The following is an 18,572-nucleotide window of genomic DNA, read 5'->3' as shown; positions in this document are numbered from 1 at the left end:
TTGTAGATATAAAGGAGAAAGCAGGCAGAGGGGAGGGTCCAGGTTGAACATGACCGGTACCCAGGTTTCTTGGGAAAGTTTGGGAAGTGTTCTCTTGTTGGAAGAAGTATGTCACAGGAATGGGCTTTGAGAATCTCAAAGCCTTGTACTATTGCCATTTCATTCTCTCTACTTCCTGCTTGTGGTTCGAGAAGTACGCTGCTCGCTCAGCTTCCTGCTCCAGCAGCCAGGTCCGTCACTTGTTGTCACACTTCCCCACCATGAAGGACTCTTATCTCTCTGGAACTGTAAGCCTAACTGACTCTTCCTTCCTCTGTAAGTTGCCCTGATCATGGTGCTTTACCCTAGCAACAGAAAGGTACCGAAGATACACCCTTAAGGCTCAGCATCCTATCATGAAGATACCTGTGTAATGATAAATCTTTCTGCCAGCGGCCTGTGCCCCACTGCCACATGGGCGCCCAAAATAACAAAAGAGACTTATATTAGGTACAATGCTACTGGCCAATAACTAGGATTTCTTACTTGCTAGCTTAGTCTTAAATATCAACCATAATTATTAATCTATACATTTTATAAGACTTATCGAGGACGCCGGCCTTAGTGTCCTGTCTTCCAGGGGATTACATTGTGACTCCACAGAGAAGAGAGGAGGAGGAAGTGGAAGAGAGTGACTTCCTGCTTGTCCCTGCTTATATTCTGAGTCTGCCTGCTATGTTACTTCCTGCCTGGATCACAAGACTTCTTTTTACTACATTTCCCAGAAATCTCCTCGATTCCTAGTTCCACTTATCTTGCTCCCCTATTGGTCAACAGTGCTTTATTAAGCAACCAATAAGACAAACATATACACAGAAGGACCTCCCCCATCATACCTGCACTTCCATGTTCACAATAACCAGGAAATGAAATCAGCCTGGATGCCTATCAGCTGATGAATGGATCATGAAATGTGGTACACATTTCATGTGGAGTTCTATTCAGTTATAAAGGAAGATAATTTAATCTTTGTGATCTAGTTTTTTTTTTTTTTGGCATTTAAGTGGAGTTACTCCACATGGGGACACCGATACTACAAGAAGACATGTTGTATGGGATACATGACTGGGGTATCCCCTACAACATGGGTTATTAAACAAAAGCTTCAGGGCAAGGTATGCGGTATCTCCTAATGAGTTATGGTCAAGGAGGCCTCAGAAGCCACCCAAACAACACAGACCATTGCTAATATTCTTGGTTACACATCATAACTAAATGGTAAACTCTATTGCTGAAGGCACCACACATTTTGGTTGCAGGATATAGAGGAATCAACCCCGAACCGACTAGGACTAACTTCCTGCTGGCTACCTTTCAAGGAAGGTGTTACACTGGGGAGAAAAGGATATTGGTGGCTTTACCTGATGCTGGACCCCGTAATACTGACTAACAGGCAAGATGTGCCCCCCCCCATGCAGTAGTGATGTGAATGTTTCGGGTAATCAGCCACTTTCTTATTGGACTTGAAGCCTGCTTCACAGCAGGGAATCCACACCTGGTACTGTAATCCTGTTCAAAAGCCCAAAGCTAGGGAGGCCCTTAGTAAAAAGGAATCTACCACTGCCATTGGCTGAATGGAAGTGTTGCCAAACTGCTTTCTAAATATTTATGCTTGTACACATGGATCAGTGCTGCTCCAATCTCATCAGAGAAAGGTCTCTCTGTAGTGGACCTCGGTTAGTGGAGACTCACGGCAGAGAGTAAGCGACTGTTGAGTGTTCAGCCTTAAATGGGACATCTCTATCAACCCCAGTGCTTCCCTCTACCCTAAGAAGAGAGGGCTGGAAAGAAAGTAAGAGCTGTAGGAAGGGGAGGAGCATTGTGAAGTGCTGTCTTCCAGACACCACATGACTGATGCACTTGTGAACTCACAGCAGCTGTGGTTATGCGCAGATCTGCACAAGGTCAAGCCAGGCAAGGTTCCAGCAGAGCCTGGGAAGGGGCTCATGAAGCTCCACCCCCATTTGAGGAGCTCTTGGCAGCTGACACCTGCTGGTGGGGGAGAGTCACTTTTCTTCTGGAGTGTGGCCTCTGGTAGGTTGCCCATGCTCCAGTGGACTCTCACACCTGTGTGCATGTAGGATGAACTAATTGGACTTAGTGAGGTATTAAAAATTTAAAAAAAAAAAAAGGGCATGAAGGTGAAAAGCGAACTTGTTTGCAAGGGGTCCAGGGAAGAGGTGTGTGTGTGTGTGTGTGTGTGTGTGTGTGTGTGTTTTATTAAGATACATTGTATACATGCATCCAATTGTCAAAAACTAAATATAATTAAAAAAATAATCTTGAGATGGAGTTTATAGCAGAGAAAAAGCCACCTGGGGGGGGAGTAAAAAAAATCATTCCCCACCCACCAGGGACTTGCAGAGCCCCAGATAATGAGGAAGATGTTAAGTCAGCAGGCACCAGTGATGTATCCTGGGAGAGGGTGGCAAGATGCACAGGGTCACATGGAGCACCGTGGCATTCTGCTGCTCTTGCACGTAGAGGATGCTCAGTCAAAGTAGGTAATGGGATGGACCAATAGCTTCTCTGATCTGCCCCAGTCGCACTCTTGTGTTTCCCACACCCTCCTCTCTGCCCACCCTGCCCCGGGGCTCTGAAGACCCCAACTGCTCCTGGAGGGCCAGTGCTCTCCTAGCCTCCATTAGGAGCCTCTTCCTGCTGTGCCAGGTGCATCCACGTGGCTTCACGCTCTCGGTCCCCCTCCTCCTCCCTGTCCTTATCTTTCCCTTTCGTCTCCATGGAGACTCACCGCCTCGGCTTGCCTGCATCCCAGCCTCTGCCAGGGATTCTGAGCTGGGCTCGATTCATCCCTCCTCCGAAGCCCTGGTACCCGCAGCCCTGTCTCCTCCCCCTGGGGTGAATCCACCCTCCTTTACAGCCTCTTTTTTTCTGACCAGCTCATTTATTCTCCAGCGCTGACAGCTAGGCAGAGCCTCTGAAGAGCCCATCCCCCTGCTCCACCCTCCACCTGCTCCGCTAGCCCTCTGGGTGAAAGGCTGTCCTACCGGCAAAAGGTCTCGGTGGGCTTCCTCTCTGAGCATCGGACCCTCTGCCATTCCAGCCTCCCATGCCGAGGCCCGCTCTGTCAGTCACTGCTTTTTGTCATCGGCTTGGCAAACGGGCAAGTCTTCAAGCCCTAAAATCTGGGAAGGAGAGTTGGGGGTGGGAAGAAGCCACCTGGGAGGGGGAAGGGTGGCGACGGAAGGACCCTAGAAACTGGGCAGGAAGACAGGGTCTGTTCTGTTCTAAATATGTCCCCTCCCCCCTCCTAGGAGAGCAAAAGAAGCTTCATGGGAAACAGCAGCAACAGTTGGTGAGCCACGGGGCCTTCTGGGCTGGGATTGGTGCAGTGGGCCTGGCAGGTCAGCTGGCAAAACTGGTCCAGGAGCACGGATCTCTGCAGTCCAGCAGATTTCTCTGCTGAGCGCTCTGCAGTGCTCTTCCCCAGGGAGGAAGCACAAAGGCCGGATGGGCCAGGCTGTGCAGGGAGGGACCAGGACAAGCAGGTGGGTGCTACAGATGCTCAGCTCGGAGAGCACAAGGAATCCTCCGAGAACCTGACCATCTGTTCAGCTGCAGAATGGCTGCCTGGGTGCCAGGAAGCTACTGCTCTCTCTTGACTATCCCAGCAGCTGGGGTTGTAGTTTGTGCCCCTTTGAGGAAGCCCCGCTGCAAGGCTGATGCTCTATGGGTTTCCTGAGTGTCTTCGCTAATGAGGAGCCCCAGACCCGGCCATGTCACTGCCAGTCTCTCATTTGGACCTCACCCATGGTTGCATGGCTGGCATGTACAGGGCCAGGATTCCCTGAGAGTTGCTCTGGGGGCGGGGGTACTCAGTCCCCTCTGTTCTGTTGCTCTCAGTTAGGATGGCCAGGACCTGGGAGACAAGGAAGTGAGGAATGGGTGGAGCTCATCCTCCAGGTGGCTTAGGAAGCTGAGGTGGCATAGAGGGGCCTTCACTCCTAAGCTGTCAGCCCTCCAAACCCTGCACCCAACAGGCATCCAACTTCCAGATGATGTCCTACCCTCCAGGTCCCATGCATCATTCCCCAAGCTGGAGCTGGGCCTGGGACACCGTCCCTCCCCACCCCGGGAGCCGCCTACCTGCTCCATCTGTCTGGAAAGGCTTCGAGAGCCCATCTCACTGGACTGTGGCCATGACTTTTGCATTCGGTGCTTCAGCACACATCGCATCCCAGGCTGCGAGACACCATGCTGCCCCGAGTGCCGGAAAATCTGCAAGCAAAAGAAGGGCCTCCGCAGTCTAGGGGAGAGGATGAAGCTCCTGCCACAGCGGCCACAGCCCCCTGCACTGCAGGTGAGGGACAAGATCTCTGCATTCAGAGATCAACCCAAGGTGGGGGATTAGCTTTGACCCTATTCTAAACTGTTAGGAAGAGACACAGAGTTCCAGGTTGGACACTTTCCCAACTTGGTTGGACCCTTGCTCAGGGGACCCTTCTCTGTCCTTCCAGGAGACCTGTGCTGTGAGGGCTGAGCGGCTGCTGCTGGTTCGGATCAATGCCTCTGGAGGCCTCATCCTCAGGATGGGAGCCATAAACCGCTGCCTGAAGCATCCACTGGCCAGGGACACACCTGTCTGTTTGCTTGCTGTCCTGGGAGAGCAGCACTCAGGAAAGTCCTTCCTCTTGGACCACTTGCTCAGAGGCTTACCAAGCCTGGTGAGGGCAGGGCTGGCAGGAGGATGCAGGGAGGCAAAGTGGAGCCCCAGGTTGACTCTGGGAGGGAAGCATCTCTGGGGATACACAGTGGACCACCAGACACCTTCTTCTCTACTTTCAGGAATCTGGTGACAGTGGCAGGCCCAGAACAGAGGGGTCCCTTCCTGGGATCAGGTGGGGTGCCAATGGCCTTACTAGGGGCATCTGGATGTGGAGTCACCCCTTTCTGCTGGGAAAAGAAGGGAAGAAGGTGAGGAGAAAAGCCGATGGGAGTTAGCGTGGACCAAGGAGGAAAACAAACAGGAGGATACAGGGTGGAGGAATGGAGGGGAGAGAGAGGGAAGACAGGAATGAGAAGGACATCTCTGAGGTAAGGACAAGGGAAGGGGTTGGGCAGAACAAGACAGGTCTAACCCTTCGCTTTGTGTCCTCAATAGGTGGCTGTGTTCTTAGTGGACACAGGAGATGTCATGAGCCCAGAACTGAGCAGGGAAACAAGGGTCAAGCTCTGTGCTCTCACCATGATGCTCAGCTCCTACCAGGTGAGATGAGAGAGGTGCTTGGGTGGGGCAGCCACTCTGCACACCATTCCCTAGGGTGCCACACACTCCTGCACACCACTCCCCAGCTCAGCTTCCTCAGAGCTGAGAACTTGGCAGATTTAAGTGTCTGGGGTTCATGCAGGTTCTGGAAGGTGCTTCTAGAAGGAGGAAGATGTCCTAGGGAAGGTGGGAAGGTAGGTTGTTCTAAAGGTGGAACGGTAGGCCTCAGGGACAGCTGGAGGCCCACAGGACCACAAAGCTCTCCAGGTCTTCTGAAGATGGCTCGCACCTAGGCTGAAAGGCTCATGCTGGGCTGGGCTTGTGCTCTGAGATAAAGGCCACTCAGGAGCCCCTCACAGAACCCTTCCTACTTCTGCAAATCTTGCATCTTCCTGTTTTTCTCTGTTCTAGATCCTGAACACCTCCCAAGAGCTGAAGGATACAGACCTGGGCTACCTAGAGGTGAGGCAATCTCCGTATTGAAGCCATCATCTCCACATACCCTTACCACAAGGTCAGGAGGGCTGGACCAAAGGGAACTCATGCCTTCCCATTCAGTCTTAGGATTTTACGACACCTGAACTGGCTTAGTGGGCTTCAGGACAGACAGTTGAGCACAAGGTGCTTGGTTTGGGGAGAGGCAGGAGAATCTTCAAGCTGGAAGGGGGAAATTTGGCTCCTCTAGTGGTCTAGGGTGACTAGAGAGAAGGCTTAGGAGGCGGACTGTAGCTCTTGGAGTAGCCCACTGCTAAAACTCTCTGTACCCATTCACAGATGTTCGTTCATGTGGCTGAGGTGATGGGCAAGCATTATGGGATGGTGCCAATCCAGGTGAGACACCTATTTCTGGACTTGTCAGTCTAGATATTGCCAATCTCAGCTGCTGGTGTTGGGACCCTTTCTCTTCCAGCATCTGGACCTCTTAGTTCGTGACTCTTCCCATCACAATAAGTCAGGGCAAGGGCACATGGGTGACATACTCCAGGTAAGTAGTACAGAGGGAAGAGACTGATGCCAGGGCAGCAGGTGAGGGAGACTGGGTGGTGTCCCAGAAGTGTTCTTACAGAGGGAGGCTGCTCCCTTGGCTCAGAGCTCTCCTCAATCCATCTCTCAGAAGCTGTCTGGCAAATACCCCAAGGTCCAGGAGCTGCTCCTAGGGAAACGGGCCCGCTGTTACCTCCTGCCTGCTCCTGAGAGGCAGTGGGTAAACAAAGGCCAAGCAAGCCCAGGAGGCAGTAAGTGTTCCAGGGGTGGAGAACTCCCTGGCATTGCTTCCCAGCTTTGGCCCAGTCTCTCCCAGGCCCAGGCTCCTCAGCCCAAGGAATCTCTTTCTCAGACACAGAAGATGACTTCTCCCATCTCTTCCGGGCCTACATCTTGGATGTGCTGAGCACAGCACCTCAGCATGCTAAGAGCCGCTGCCAGGGGTACTGGAGTGAGGGCCGTGCTGTGGCCAGGGGGGACAGACGCCTGCTCACAGGGCAGCAGCTAGCACAGGAGATCAAGGTGTGAAAATTTCCTGGGGACCCTGGTCTCAGCAGGCACCTTCCCTCCCTGACCTGGCTGTGATGTTTCTACAGAACCTCTCGGGCTGGATGGGGAAGACTGGGCCCAGTTTCAGCTCTCCAGATGAGGTGAGGAGCCCCTCCCCTCAGGGAGGGTGGGGTCAGGGAGGGTGATCTGGGGTAAGGGTCTGCCTGCCCTGGGAGTGGAGATGAGGAGCCAGTAGTATCCCTAGCTGAGGAGGAAAGAGGGAGGCAACCTGGGTTTTCCCATGAACAGATGGCTGCCCAGCTCCATGACCTGAGGAAAGTGGAAGCTGCCAAGAAGGAGTTTGAGGAATACGTGAGGCAGCAGGTGAGCCCCAGGGTCTGCAGGGGTAGGGGGGTGGGGAGGCTGTGCCAGAGAGGATGCCTGGGTACCCAGGTGGACCACCTTCTTTCCCCCCACTGCCACAGGACATAGCCACAAAGCGCATCTTCTCTGCACTCCGAGTCCTGCCTGACACCATGCGGAACCTGCTCTCTACCCAGAAGGACGCCATCTTGGCTCGCCATGGGGTCGCCTTGTTGTGCAAGGAGAGAGAGCAGACCTTAGAAGCCCTGGAAGCTGAGCTGCAGGCAGAGGCCAAGGCCTTCATGGACTCCTACACAATGCGCTTCTGTGGCCACCTGGCTGCAGTCGGGGGTGCTGTAGGTGCTGGGCTCATGGGCCTGGCAGGGGGTGTGGTGGGTGCAGGCATGGCAGCAGCAGCTTTGGCTGCTGAAGCAGGGATGGTGGCAGCTGGGGCAGCCGTGGGGGCCACTGGGGCTGCTGTCGTTGGAGGTGGTGTGGGTGCTGGCCTGGCTGCTACCGTGGGCTGCATGGAAAAAGAGGAAGATGAGCGGGTACAAGGAGGGGACCGAGAACCCCTTCTCCAGGAAGAATAACTTCTAGGAGATGTTGAAGGGTGAAAGAGATGAAGGGCAAAAGGAAGGGTGTGGCCATGCCAGGGATTCAGAGGGGACCACACATATACTGGCTCTGTTGAATGCCCCTTGTCATTCACTGGCTGAGCTGGGGGTTTAAGCTGAGTCCAGGAACCTGGGGAGGCTTTTGGCCAGGAGGCTGTGTTGGAGTGCAGTAATGCAAGGCCTGTTTCTGGCTGTGGATAATTGCCACTCACTGGAGTCCAGGGTCACCCACCATAAATAAGGTTCCACCTCCCCCATCCCACTCCAGTTTATTTCCCTGGAGGGCGCTGGCCTGGAAATTTATCCCTGGATCCAGAGCCCTGTGCTTTTTACAGTTGGGACAGGTCCCAGCACGACTGACTTCAGAGCTGGGAGGGAAGAAGAGGAGGGATCACAGGACAGAGATGGGTATGGCAGACTGAGGTATAACCCTGGAGGGGCAACTTGTTCCCCAAACTGCTCCAGAAGGACAGGCGTGGCCGGCCTCCCTGCTCTTCAGCTGGGTGTCCCGATGTGTGTCCTGAACCGCCCCATACCCCCGTCTCCTGCAGTCCTCCTGGGTCTGTGCCCCATGCCAAGCCCATTTGGATGGATCAAGACAGATTAAATGCCAAAGAACCACACCTCTGATTGCAGCCTGTGCTAAAGCAGTCAACCAGGTTCTGCCAATGGCTGGTAAAGGAAAGCGCAGGAAATAAGTTCCGTCCTTAAGCACCGTCACTGTCTCTTGGGCTGTAGGCCCTCTGTGCCACACTGTAAGACCTCCTTGATGTATCTCTCTGCAAGGAGCCCCCAGAGAGCTTGTGGAACAGGGAGCCTCTCTCGGGGGATGGAAACTTCTAAGGAGACCTCTGGGCCATTAAACTGTAAAGGATGTTGGGCACGTGACCCTTTGTTTTATATAAAAATAAAATGTGTGTGTGTGTGTGTGTGTGTGTGTGTGTGTGTGTATGAGAGAGAGAGAGAGAGAGAGAGAGAGAGAGAGAGAGAGAGAGAGAGCAGAGGAGAAAGAGAGAGGAGAGAGAGAGAGAGAGAGAGAGAGAGAGAGAGAGAGAGAGAGACTGGCAGCTTTTCAGTACATTTCTGAAACAAGAATTTCGTCTCCAGAGGAGTTTGGGGAGGGAGGAGGAGACATGGGTTTCCATTACAAGGGCATGGTGGTAGGGACAGGGACACTGAAATTTGAAGTGATCTGAGGAGTATCATGCCCTGGCTTGGTGGTGGCAGGAGGCTTTGGCCAAGGGCCAATTGCACAGTCACATTAGCAGGCTTGTCTGCAAGGATTTTGGGTTCGATCCTGACACAATAGGGAGCCAACATTTGTTCCAGCAGAAGACAAAAGGAGGGGGGCTGGAGAGATGGTTCAGAGGTTGAGAGCACTGACTGCTCTTCCAGAGGTCCTGAGTTCAATTCCCAGCACCCCACATGGTGGCTCACAACTATCTCTAATGAGACCTGTGTGTGTGCAGGCAAACATGCAGACAGAAAACTGTATACATAATAAATAAATCTAAAAAAACAAGAAGACAAAAGGAGGCATGACAGGGAGACCACTATCAGACTGGAAATAGAAGCCAGCATTCACTGTGCAGGGCTAGCCAGTGGTTACACTATGCAGGGCTAGCCGGTGGTTACACTGGGGTCTCTCCCCAAGTCACACCTCTGATCTCAGAACTGCAACATGCTCACTCTGTCTAAGCCCTTATTTAAGACTCAAGACAGAGTCTTAAATAAGACTGCCCAGCAGGCCAGTGGAGAAGCAGGGCATTTGACGTCCAGGCTGACGTTCAGTCACAGACATTGGAAGATGTGTTGTTAAGGGCTCTGCTGAAATCAAGATGTTCCTTTGGATGTTTCTGCTGGCATGCCCAGCTCAGGGAAATTTTGAGGGGCAGCAGAGGACATGGTCTGGGACTGGTGGACAAAATACACAATGTAGGAGAATCCCAGAGCTGGGAAGGAGGATGGGTCCGGTAAGGGCAAATGAGGGTGACCCTTTTTTGGAAACTGGGCCCTGCATGGGAACAGGGTCTAGACAGTGTGTGGTGTTTGTGGAGCAAGTCTTTCTGGGAGCATCACAGAATCCTTTCACTGTCATCTGGTAGACACATGAGCTGCAAAACCTTCCAGAGCTTGGGGCTGGCAGGCCCAGGACATAAGGGCCTCTGAGGACTGAGAAGGCGGTGTTGTATGGTTAGGATTCCCCTCCAACAGGAACTTGGAGGAAACTCCAAGGTCAACCTCTTTGTATTCACTGAACAGATGGGAGAAGTTGGCTCAGCTCGAGAAGCTTCTGCAGGAAAATGAATATTCCATGGTATTGGAATATTGGGAACTAGCCTCCATAACCTTAGGAATTATCAGTACAAACAATATACATTTCCACAGAGGAGGACCAGGACCTTAGAGTCAGTGTCAGCTGAAACAACTAGTGACAGACAGGACTTGAACCCACGATCTCTGATGCCAGAGCCCTTGTTCTACAGAGCCTTTGCCCTTACAAGTCTCTTCAGACCCCCAGATAACCTTAGGATTCTGACCCCGCTTCTGAGTGTGTGATTCCATTCCTTCATTCCGATGGCAAAATATTCAAAGCCAAGCATGTTATCAAGAGAAGTGTATTTAATTCACATTTTTGGAGGCCTAAGGGTATGTGTGGTATCAGCTTGGCTCTGCTGAGGATCTCGTGGTGCTTGGCATAGTGTGGGAGGAGGGTATAAAAGAGGGAGCCCTCATGCATCAAGACAGGAGGGGGCCCATAAGAACTACACTAACTCCTATTGAGAGTTGGATCCCTAGTGACCTTCCCTAGGCCCCATCCCTTAAAGGTCTGACAAGAACCAAGTGCCCCATTTATGAGCCCCGAGATCCATTTAAACAACACCCCAAAACTATTACCGGGCTTTCAGCATTGGTTCTGGGATCTTCCAGACTATAACCCAGGCCTCCAAGATTCTCTTGTCACAAGTCTCTGGTTTAGAGATTGCTGTCATACCTTGCAGCCCCTAATTCTGAATTTCCCTAGTGATGAAGATGGCAGGTCCACAAGACACAAGGAGCCAGCATCCTGAAGCCCCTTGCCACATGCAAGAAAGAGCCCCATCCCACTGGCTTTCAGGAAGTCGCACCATGAGCCAAAATAAACTTCGACTGCATTGAGTGAATGGGACACGGAGAAGATCTGTTGTTGTGGTGTTGTTTTTCTAACCAACAAACAGACCTGTGCTCTTTGAAATGGGGAGCTGCTAGAAGAAACACAAACACCAGTTGGGTGGTGAGCAATAAGGAAACACACAGCTGGGCTCATGTCATGACAAACCATTTGCTAATTGCCCACCTATAAACACTTGTAATCTAGAACACGTATGGTTGAGGAAGAAGTTTTTAAAAAATGAAGTCCCTTGCCAAGCCAGAATATTCTCTCCACCAATGTGAAAAAGAAGGAAGGTGATTCTCCTTTAATATGCATTCAGTACACAGGGCTGATCCTGTGCAATCTTGTAATGATGTTACAGAGACAAGAAGAAATCCCACAAGGTTGTGGGTTTTGTTTCTGTGGCCAGTACATTAACAGATGGGTGAGAAGGAAAAACTAGCTTTGCTCATGGGTTAAGAGGTTCTGGTTAGGGCTAGAGAGATGGCTCAGAGGTTAGGAGTACTGGCTGCTCTTCCAGAGGTCATGAGTTCAATTCCCAACAAATACATGATGGCTCACAACCATCTATAATGAGAGCTGACACCCTCTTCTGGCTTGCAGGCAGAACACTGTGTACATAATAAATAAATCTTAAGAAGTAAACAGAGGACCTGGCTCATGGTCACTTGCTCCTATGTATTGGGCAGAGAGCTCATGGTGACAGGAGTCCAATAGGCATGATAACTGTTTGCTACATGGCCAACCAAGCAAGAAAAGAGGATACTGTTTATTGCTAGCTTTTTTTTTTTCTCTCCACATTTTATTATATCTGGGACCTCAGCCCGTGGGATGGTCTATCCACATTTAGGGTGGGTCTTTCTCCCTTACTTAATACTGCCTGGAAGGCCTTTACAGGCCTTTGAAGCCTCTGAAACTGTGAGCCCAAATGGCCTGTACTTTACTTCTGGCTGATTCTAAACCTAGTTAAGTTGACAAAGATGGTTACCCATCACACATTCATCTATATGGCCAGGCAAATGCAGCCTGTGGCCTGGGAATGCTCATGGATGAGGCATGAGGACTCCACAGCATCATTTACCATACATGATTTCACAGTGTCCTCTAAGTTTACCTGGTAAGCAGCTGTCAGAGCTCCTAGCTGCAATGCCCGGGTGACAGGGTGAGTGAATGCTGGAACCACATAGCTCTAGGACCTTAGGAAGACAGTCCTGGGTGAGCAGTTTGTTTACCATTTGAAAAGAGTTGTTTAAATGTCAAAGTCTTGCATAATTTGCATGATGAACTATGTAAGTACAGCTCGCCCTTTGTTTCCAAAGCCACATTTGCCTGACTCTGTCCCTAACAAAGACTGTACCTAGTAAGTCTCTCCATACCACATCTATCCTGGGAATGCTGTAGGAAGTTGTCAGGGTGAGTACATGCTTCTATGGCCCAAGACTGTTAGTGCAGAAAAACAAAGCAGTGTTAGGAAATAAGGTACTGATGTTAGTAAAATGTGAGTCTTAAAGTAATTGAAACCACTAGTTTATGTCAGACAGGTTAGAGTTTGGACCAATGTTCCCAAAGGCCCATGCGTTAAAGGCTTGTTTCTAGTCTTGTGGTTTTGTTGATAGGACTTTCAGGCATGGGTCCTAGTGGGAGGAAGTTAGGTCATTGAGATGAGCTACACTGGGACCCCAGCTCCTTTTCTCTTTGTTTCCCTGCCCCTGTAAGGTGAGAAGCTTGCACACATGCCATAACATACTGCCTCACCATGGGCTCAAAAAGCAGTGGGGCCAACCTCATGCTGAAGCCTCTGAAACTGTGAGCCCAAATGACACTTTCATCATTTGATTATCTCAAGTTGTAATGGTAATGGAAAACCAGGTAACACAGGCCACCATGGCTATCTAGGACGATAACAGCAGGTTTATTAGAATGGCCCAATATTGGTCTAGAGAATATAGGGCTGACATCCTTGTAGGAACCCCACTCTACGCCGCTGGAGGAGCTGACTTGTGTGGAAGGCATGAACTCGGTTGGATTGTCCTTTTCCTTTGATGGTCACACTTACAGGAGCTCTCCCCATGTGGGGACAGCCTGTTTTCCCTTCAGAACACCTTTCTGTACACAAAATCTCTGGATTGATTGATGGGTGGTGGGCTCCTAAGGAGAAGCTTTCTAGGCCCTTCTGAATCTCAGGCTTTGCAGGGAAGAGGAGCCCTTTCAAATACTGAGCATGATATGAGAGAGCTGGGCTAAATTGGGCACAGGACATGGTCTCAACCCATATTCATCGCCTGTCAGACTAGCACTCAAAGGAGAGTGCAATGCTTGCCTGTGGGGTGCCTCTCATCTTTAGCAAGGCTAGCAGTGGAGTGTTAGCATCCCTCCCTGGAAGAGCTCCGGATGGACCCGTGGTGTCTGATTCATCTGTTCTAGTTAAGCAGAGGATGGTGTGCGTGCAGGAGTACCCAGCATGGCCTGCCTCATTCCTGAATGACAGTGCCCTCAGGCCACCTGGGCATCCTGTACACCACACAGAGTTCCAGTCTCTTTCCTTCCCTTCCATGGAGTTGCTTCAATGGAACCTACCCATCCCCTGGTCCCTGGCAAAGCTGGCAGAGGAAAGCCTTTTGTAGCACCATGTGCTAAGAACCCTGCATGTCAGGAACCCTGCTGACAGGCACCAGGCCTCTTAGAGTTGTCACTGATTGGGGAGAGGGGTACTGAGAAAGATCTCACTCCTTAGCCCAAGCTGGACTGGAACTCACTGTGTAGCCCAGGCTTGCCTTGAACTCTTGGTAATCCTCCTTCTATGGCCTCCCAAATGCTGAGATTTTAGACATGAGCCCACACGTTGGGTCTCGAGCACATCTTGGATATGCCACCTGCCGATCCTAGTGGGGAATAGTGAGGGTGTTTTAACCTCCTCCCATGAGTCTGAGCACTGTGCTGTGAGGACAAGCTGTAGAATTGTTGGCTAACCCCTGTGGACCAGCTGAGGTCTCTTAGAGCTTCTCTTGGTCCATTAGTTCTTTTCCTTTGTGAGGCCTAGTTCTGAAAATGAACAACAATCACTTGACATATTAAAGGGGGTTTTAAGTATGAGGGCTGCCCTGCCCTTTAGAAAAGTCACTGTCTTGCCCAGGTGACTTGCAGAGGCTGTGAGCTGCAAGGCCTCAAGTGCCTTTTACTTTTAGAGACATTCTAGTTCCCATTAAAGTCTAGTAAACCTCTAGAGAAGTTTTCCAACTTCTCTCTGTTGCATGATAGACCCATAGAGACACTTATCAGTATTTGTAGATTTTGTCAGTGGTTAGAGAGAGGGATAGGGGAGGGGACACAGCTCTGTTTGGTCTCCTACAGCAGGTTGAGGTGTCCTCCTCCAGTCTTTTAGGGATCTCCAGTCTGGCTGAGCCAGGATTTGTGGCTTCAGTACAAAAGAGAATTTTGGGATGGGTTAGCATGAAGCAGAGTTGAGTCTAATGAAGGTATGTTAACATGGATTTTAGGCACGATGGTTAGGAGAAAGAGAAGTGTACTCCAGAGCATGGGTGTGGGTGTCTCTGGAAGAATTTGGGGGACCCCTGCATTCTTTGCCTGTGGGTACCTGATTGATCCGGCAATGTGAAGCTGTTATCTGTAAAGAATCATTAAGGAACTCAAGTGAGGTAACTACATGGCTGCTGAGGGGACTCCCCAGGTCTGCAATCGAGGCAGGGGTAGGTGGAGCCACCGAGAGTCTTGTTGGAGTTGCTCAGAACATGTCTGGGGAAAGGAATCAGGCCAGGTCCAAAGTCAGACTCAGTCATGAGCCTGAGTCATTACTATTTTGAAATAAACTACCTACATGTAAAGGAATATTATTCCTATTCCTGCACCCTTTGCAGCAAATGTATAATGCTGGGATTCCTGCCTCAGCTGGTGAGGAGTTTTAAGCAAACTATTGGGTGAGGGACTTTTTCCCCTGTCCATGTCCCCATAATTTTCCATGTTTTCCTAGCTTGCCTCAGATTTGTTTTAAGTCCTGACTCCAGAATGACAGCACTAGTAAGTTTCTTGGAGTCATTTTGTACAGATCAAATTCCAGGCCAGCCGGAAGCTCCCGGATCTCACCAGCAGTACCAGGCATGAGAAGCCTCAAACTAGTATATGTGACCTGTTTGAATAGTTGAAAGCCTTTTAAACACATTTTTATTTATTTTATGTGTCTGGGTAATTTTTCTGCACCCATATCCATATCCCCTGGATCTGGAGTTACAGACAGTTGTGAGCTGACATGTGGGTGCTGGGAATTGAACCTGTGTCCTCTAGAGAAGTGCTCTTAACTTCTGAGTCTTTGCTCCAGCCCCTAATTTAAATATTTTAATTGACTGTTACTTATGACTCAGGCATGATCCTTATTCTATTAATTGCCCTAACCTTTGAGGCTTCGGCTTTGTTCTTTCTTTTTTCTCATTCTTTATCCTTTTTATGTGAATTTCAACCCCTGTGCAGAATCACTTGCTCTTTCTTCTGCTAGTTCAAATCTGAGTTGTGCTCCAATTTCATTATTGGAAGTGTGACATGTGTGTGTATGAAAGAGAGAGAGGGTGAGTCTGTGTGTGTGTGTGTGTGAGTGTGTGAGTGTGTGTGATTCTGTGTGTGTTTGTGTGTGTGTGTTTGTGTGTTTGTGAGTGTGTGTGAGTGTGTGAGTGTGTGTGATTCTGTGTGTGTGGTTGTGTGTGTGTGTGTGTGTGTGTGTGTGTGTGTGTGAGTGTGTGTGTTTGTGTGTGTGTGTGTGTGTGTGTGTGTGTGTGTGTGTGTGTGTGTGTGTGTGTGTGTGTGTGTGTGTGTGTGTGTGTGTGTGTGTGTGTGTGTGTGTGTGTGTGTGTGTGTGTGTGTGTGTGTGTGTGTGTGTGTGTGTGTGTGTGTGTGTGTGTGTGTGTGTGTGTGTGTGTGTGTGTGTGTGTGTGTGTGTGTGTGTGTGTGTGTGTGTGTGTGTGTGTGTGTGTGTGTTGTGTGTGTGTGTGTGTGTGTGTGTGTTTGTGTGTGTGTGTGTGTGTGTGTGTGTGTGTGTGTGTGTGTGTGTGTGTGTGTGTGTGTGTGTGTTGTGTGTGTGTGTGTGTGTGTGTGTGTGTGTGTGTGTGTGTGTGTGAGTGTGTGTGTTCTGTGTGTGTGTGTGTGTGTGTGTGTGTTGTGTGTGTGTGTGTGAGTGTGTGTGATTCTGTGTGTGTGTGTGTGTGTGTGTGTGTGTGTGTGTGTGTGTGTGTGTGTGTGTGTATTCTGAGACAGGATCTCTCTCTACATGAATCTGGAGCTCACTGTTTGGGCTAGACTGACTGGCAAGCCCCAAGGATCTGCCTGCCTCCCCTCCCCAGCACTGGAGTTACAGGTATGCATCACGGTGTCTGGCTCTTACAGGGTTCTGGGGATCCAGTCCTAGGCTGTCATGCTGGCACAGCAAGCATTTCATCCACTGAGCTCTCTCCCTAGGTCCCAAATGCAAGTTTTAATGTTCATCCTTTTCTAGTTGTGTTTTTGCCTGGGTTTAATATATCCGACTGGGAGGCAATTTGCTAGCACCAAATGCCAGCTTTGTTCTCCTTAGCTCCCAAAGGCTACCTCTTCTTCCCTCATCCTCAATGTTGGGATAAAAAAAAAATAGCCTTTTCAGCAAACTGCTGGATCAGTCAGCTATATGGAGGTGAAGAATGCAGAGAAGAGGAAGCTAAAAGTTGTTCCTGAAAATCCGTGTGAATGTGACATTCACGTGTCTGGACCCTTACGTACAGAGATCTGAAATTCCTTTACCCTAACAAATGGATGCTTTACTTCAAATTTTAAGTAGAAAAACATTCAAATTGGAATTTCAAAAGCAATTTTTTTCCAGAAATAATTCTTTGGGTTTAACTATTAGCAATCCCTTCTAGTTCTTGATGCTTTCTTGGTAGAGCCAGCTTGAAGTAATTTTTTTTTTTTTAAATCCTTGGCTGATTGCGTGACATGCAGTGCAAGTCATGCTTCCTTTCAGACCTTGGTTTCTCATCTTGACTCATAGGCCATGTTAGCGAGCTGTGCTGCAGAGCTCCGATGCCCTTCGTGGAACTATCGTCTGAGACGGCCTCACATAGCACTCATGAACTTCATGTGGTTGCTGTCCCAGATCTGGGCTTCTGTGTTGGTGATGAGGAGTGAGATGCTCTATTTTATTACTCATTTTTTCCCATTGCTGTGGCAAAATGGTGGGCAGAAGCAGCCTAACAGAGGAGGGTTTCTTTGGGCTCCTGGTTTCAGTTTGCCATTGCAGGAAGGTGGATAGGCCACGGTGGCTATAGGTAGAGGTGCTTCACATTTTGGCAAATTAGGAAACAGGGCTGGGATCCAAGGTAGGACCAGGCTGTGATTCTTAGTGTCTCACTTCTGATGTGGTCCACTTCTACTAGCCTTGCCTTCCATCCTAGGGTTCTACAGCCCCTCAAATAGTACAGCTGTCAGCCATGCCCAAAGCACTTTCATCCCTGCAACCATCTTGCAAGTCTGACAAAATGAAGTTTAAGATTCACTCAAGTCTCTTGCATTTGCATAAATTATGAGCAAAGCAATTATATAAGGTCATATTACACATCAAAATGGGCATTATCTAACCGGACCACACCCTAGCAATTTACGTTCCTATCATCAGTGAGTGGAGGTTTGGCTCCCGATGCCCATTGGTAGAAAGAAGCAAGCATGTTGTGTTAATGAGAGAGCAGCTGAGAGGAGCAAAGATGGCCCCACAAGGATAAGTGCACACATTTACAATTCATAAGATGACGATAGACAGACTCATCATTTACATCTTCCCGGTGCAATGACTTTGATTATGTAATGCTGAGTTTGTTTCTTGTGACAGTTTTGGACTGAAGCTATTTGTCGTCTGTGAGTGGCCAGCTCTGCTCTTCATGGTTTATCAGCTGCATGGAATATAAATTTCTGTCCTTTCACTTTTACTAGCTATGTTCTTGTATTTAGAGTGTGTCTTTTTTGTAGCAACTTATATTTCAATCTTGATTTTTAAAAAATCTATTCTCTATGCTTTTTTGTTACAGTTTAATCTATTTACATTTAAATTAAGTATTGTGTGTTAGATATATAGCTTAATGGTAGAGTGCTTTTCTAACATGCATAAAGTCCTGGGTTCAATCCCAAACACACACACACACACACACACACACACACACACACACAATCAGTATGGAAGAATTTTCCTATCTGTTTAATTGTTTTCTCCATCTTGTACAGTTATAATTGTTTCTCTTTTCCTCTTTTCTGCTTTTATGGTTTGCTGTTTTTTTCCCCCTTTGAGTCAGGGCCTCACTCTGTAGATCAGGCTGGCCTCAAACACATAGACACCCACCTGCCTCTGCCTCCTGAGAGCTGGGGTGAAAGGCGTGTGCTACCATGCCTGGCCTGATTTTTTTTTTTTTTTCAGTGACAGTTTGATTCACATCTTTTTCCTTTTCAGTGTCTTCTATAGGTATTTTCTTTGTGGTTTCCATGATGATTGAGGAGAAATATCTTCTATTTATAACAATGTTTCTAAATGGATACTTCAATTTGTATTAAATATACTCCTTTATATTTCCTACACACTTTGTTATTGATGGCACAGATTACATCTTTTCACGTGTTTGTATCCACTAACAGTTTTGTAGCTGTAATTACTGTATTCTTTTATCTTTTAAATCCTACA

At 49.2% G+C, this 18,572-nt stretch overlaps 1 protein-coding gene across 3 annotated transcripts; it reads left to right on the top strand.

Moving 5' to 3' along the window:
- The first annotated feature begins 3,109 nt into the window (after positions 1 to 3,109).
- Positions 3,110 to 7,695, top strand: Rnf112 (ring finger protein 112). Of its 3 annotated transcripts, XM_027427253.2 has the most exons (15): positions 3,110 to 3,163; positions 3,315 to 3,355; positions 3,495 to 3,548; positions 4,075 to 4,360; positions 4,518 to 4,724; positions 4,846 to 4,974; positions 5,162 to 5,266; positions 5,678 to 5,728; positions 6,041 to 6,097; positions 6,177 to 6,251; positions 6,381 to 6,501; positions 6,603 to 6,772; positions 6,847 to 6,900; positions 7,049 to 7,123; positions 7,225 to 7,695. In XM_027427253.2, the coding sequence occupies exons 1-15, from the start codon at positions 3,110 to 3,112 to the stop codon at positions 7,693 to 7,695; spliced, it is 1,950 nt and encodes a 649-aa protein (XP_027283054.1). The 3 variants fall into 3 exon arrangements, with proteins under 3 accessions (XP_027283054.1, XP_035303203.1, XP_027283053.1); XM_035447312.1 differs by lacking the exon at positions 3,495 to 3,548 and having other exon boundaries at positions 6,381 to 6,498; XM_027427252.2 differs by lacking the exon at positions 3,495 to 3,548.
- The last annotated feature ends 10,877 nt before the right edge of the window (positions 7,696 to 18,572 follow it).

Source organism: Cricetulus griseus, chromosome 7 (assembly GCF_003668045.3).
Source record: "Cricetulus griseus strain 17A/GY chromosome 7, alternate assembly CriGri-PICRH-1.0, whole genome shotgun sequence".
In the NCBI taxonomy this organism is placed as follows: domain Eukaryota; kingdom Metazoa; phylum Chordata; class Mammalia; order Rodentia; family Cricetidae; genus Cricetulus; species Cricetulus griseus.
The sequence above is the reverse complement of the archived record's forward strand: the minus strand, read 5'-3'. Positions and strand labels throughout refer to the sequence as shown.

What these genes read in the sequence shown, in the direction of transcription:
- Rnf112 (XM_027427253.2), top strand. Translation starts at nt 3,110, where the DNA reads ATGCCGAGGCCCGCTCTGTCAGTCACTGCTTTTTGTCATCGGCTTGGC. An exon ending in CACAGCCCCCTGCACTGCAG is followed by an intron (nt 4,361 to 4,517) that starts GTGAGGGACAAG and finishes CTGTCCTTCCAG; the next exon opens with GAGACCTGTGCTGTGAGGGC. An exon ending in GTTTCAGCTCTCCAGATGAG is followed by an intron (nt 6,901 to 7,048) that starts GTGAGGAGCCCC and finishes TCCCATGAACAG; the next exon opens with ATGGCTGCCCAGCTCCATGA.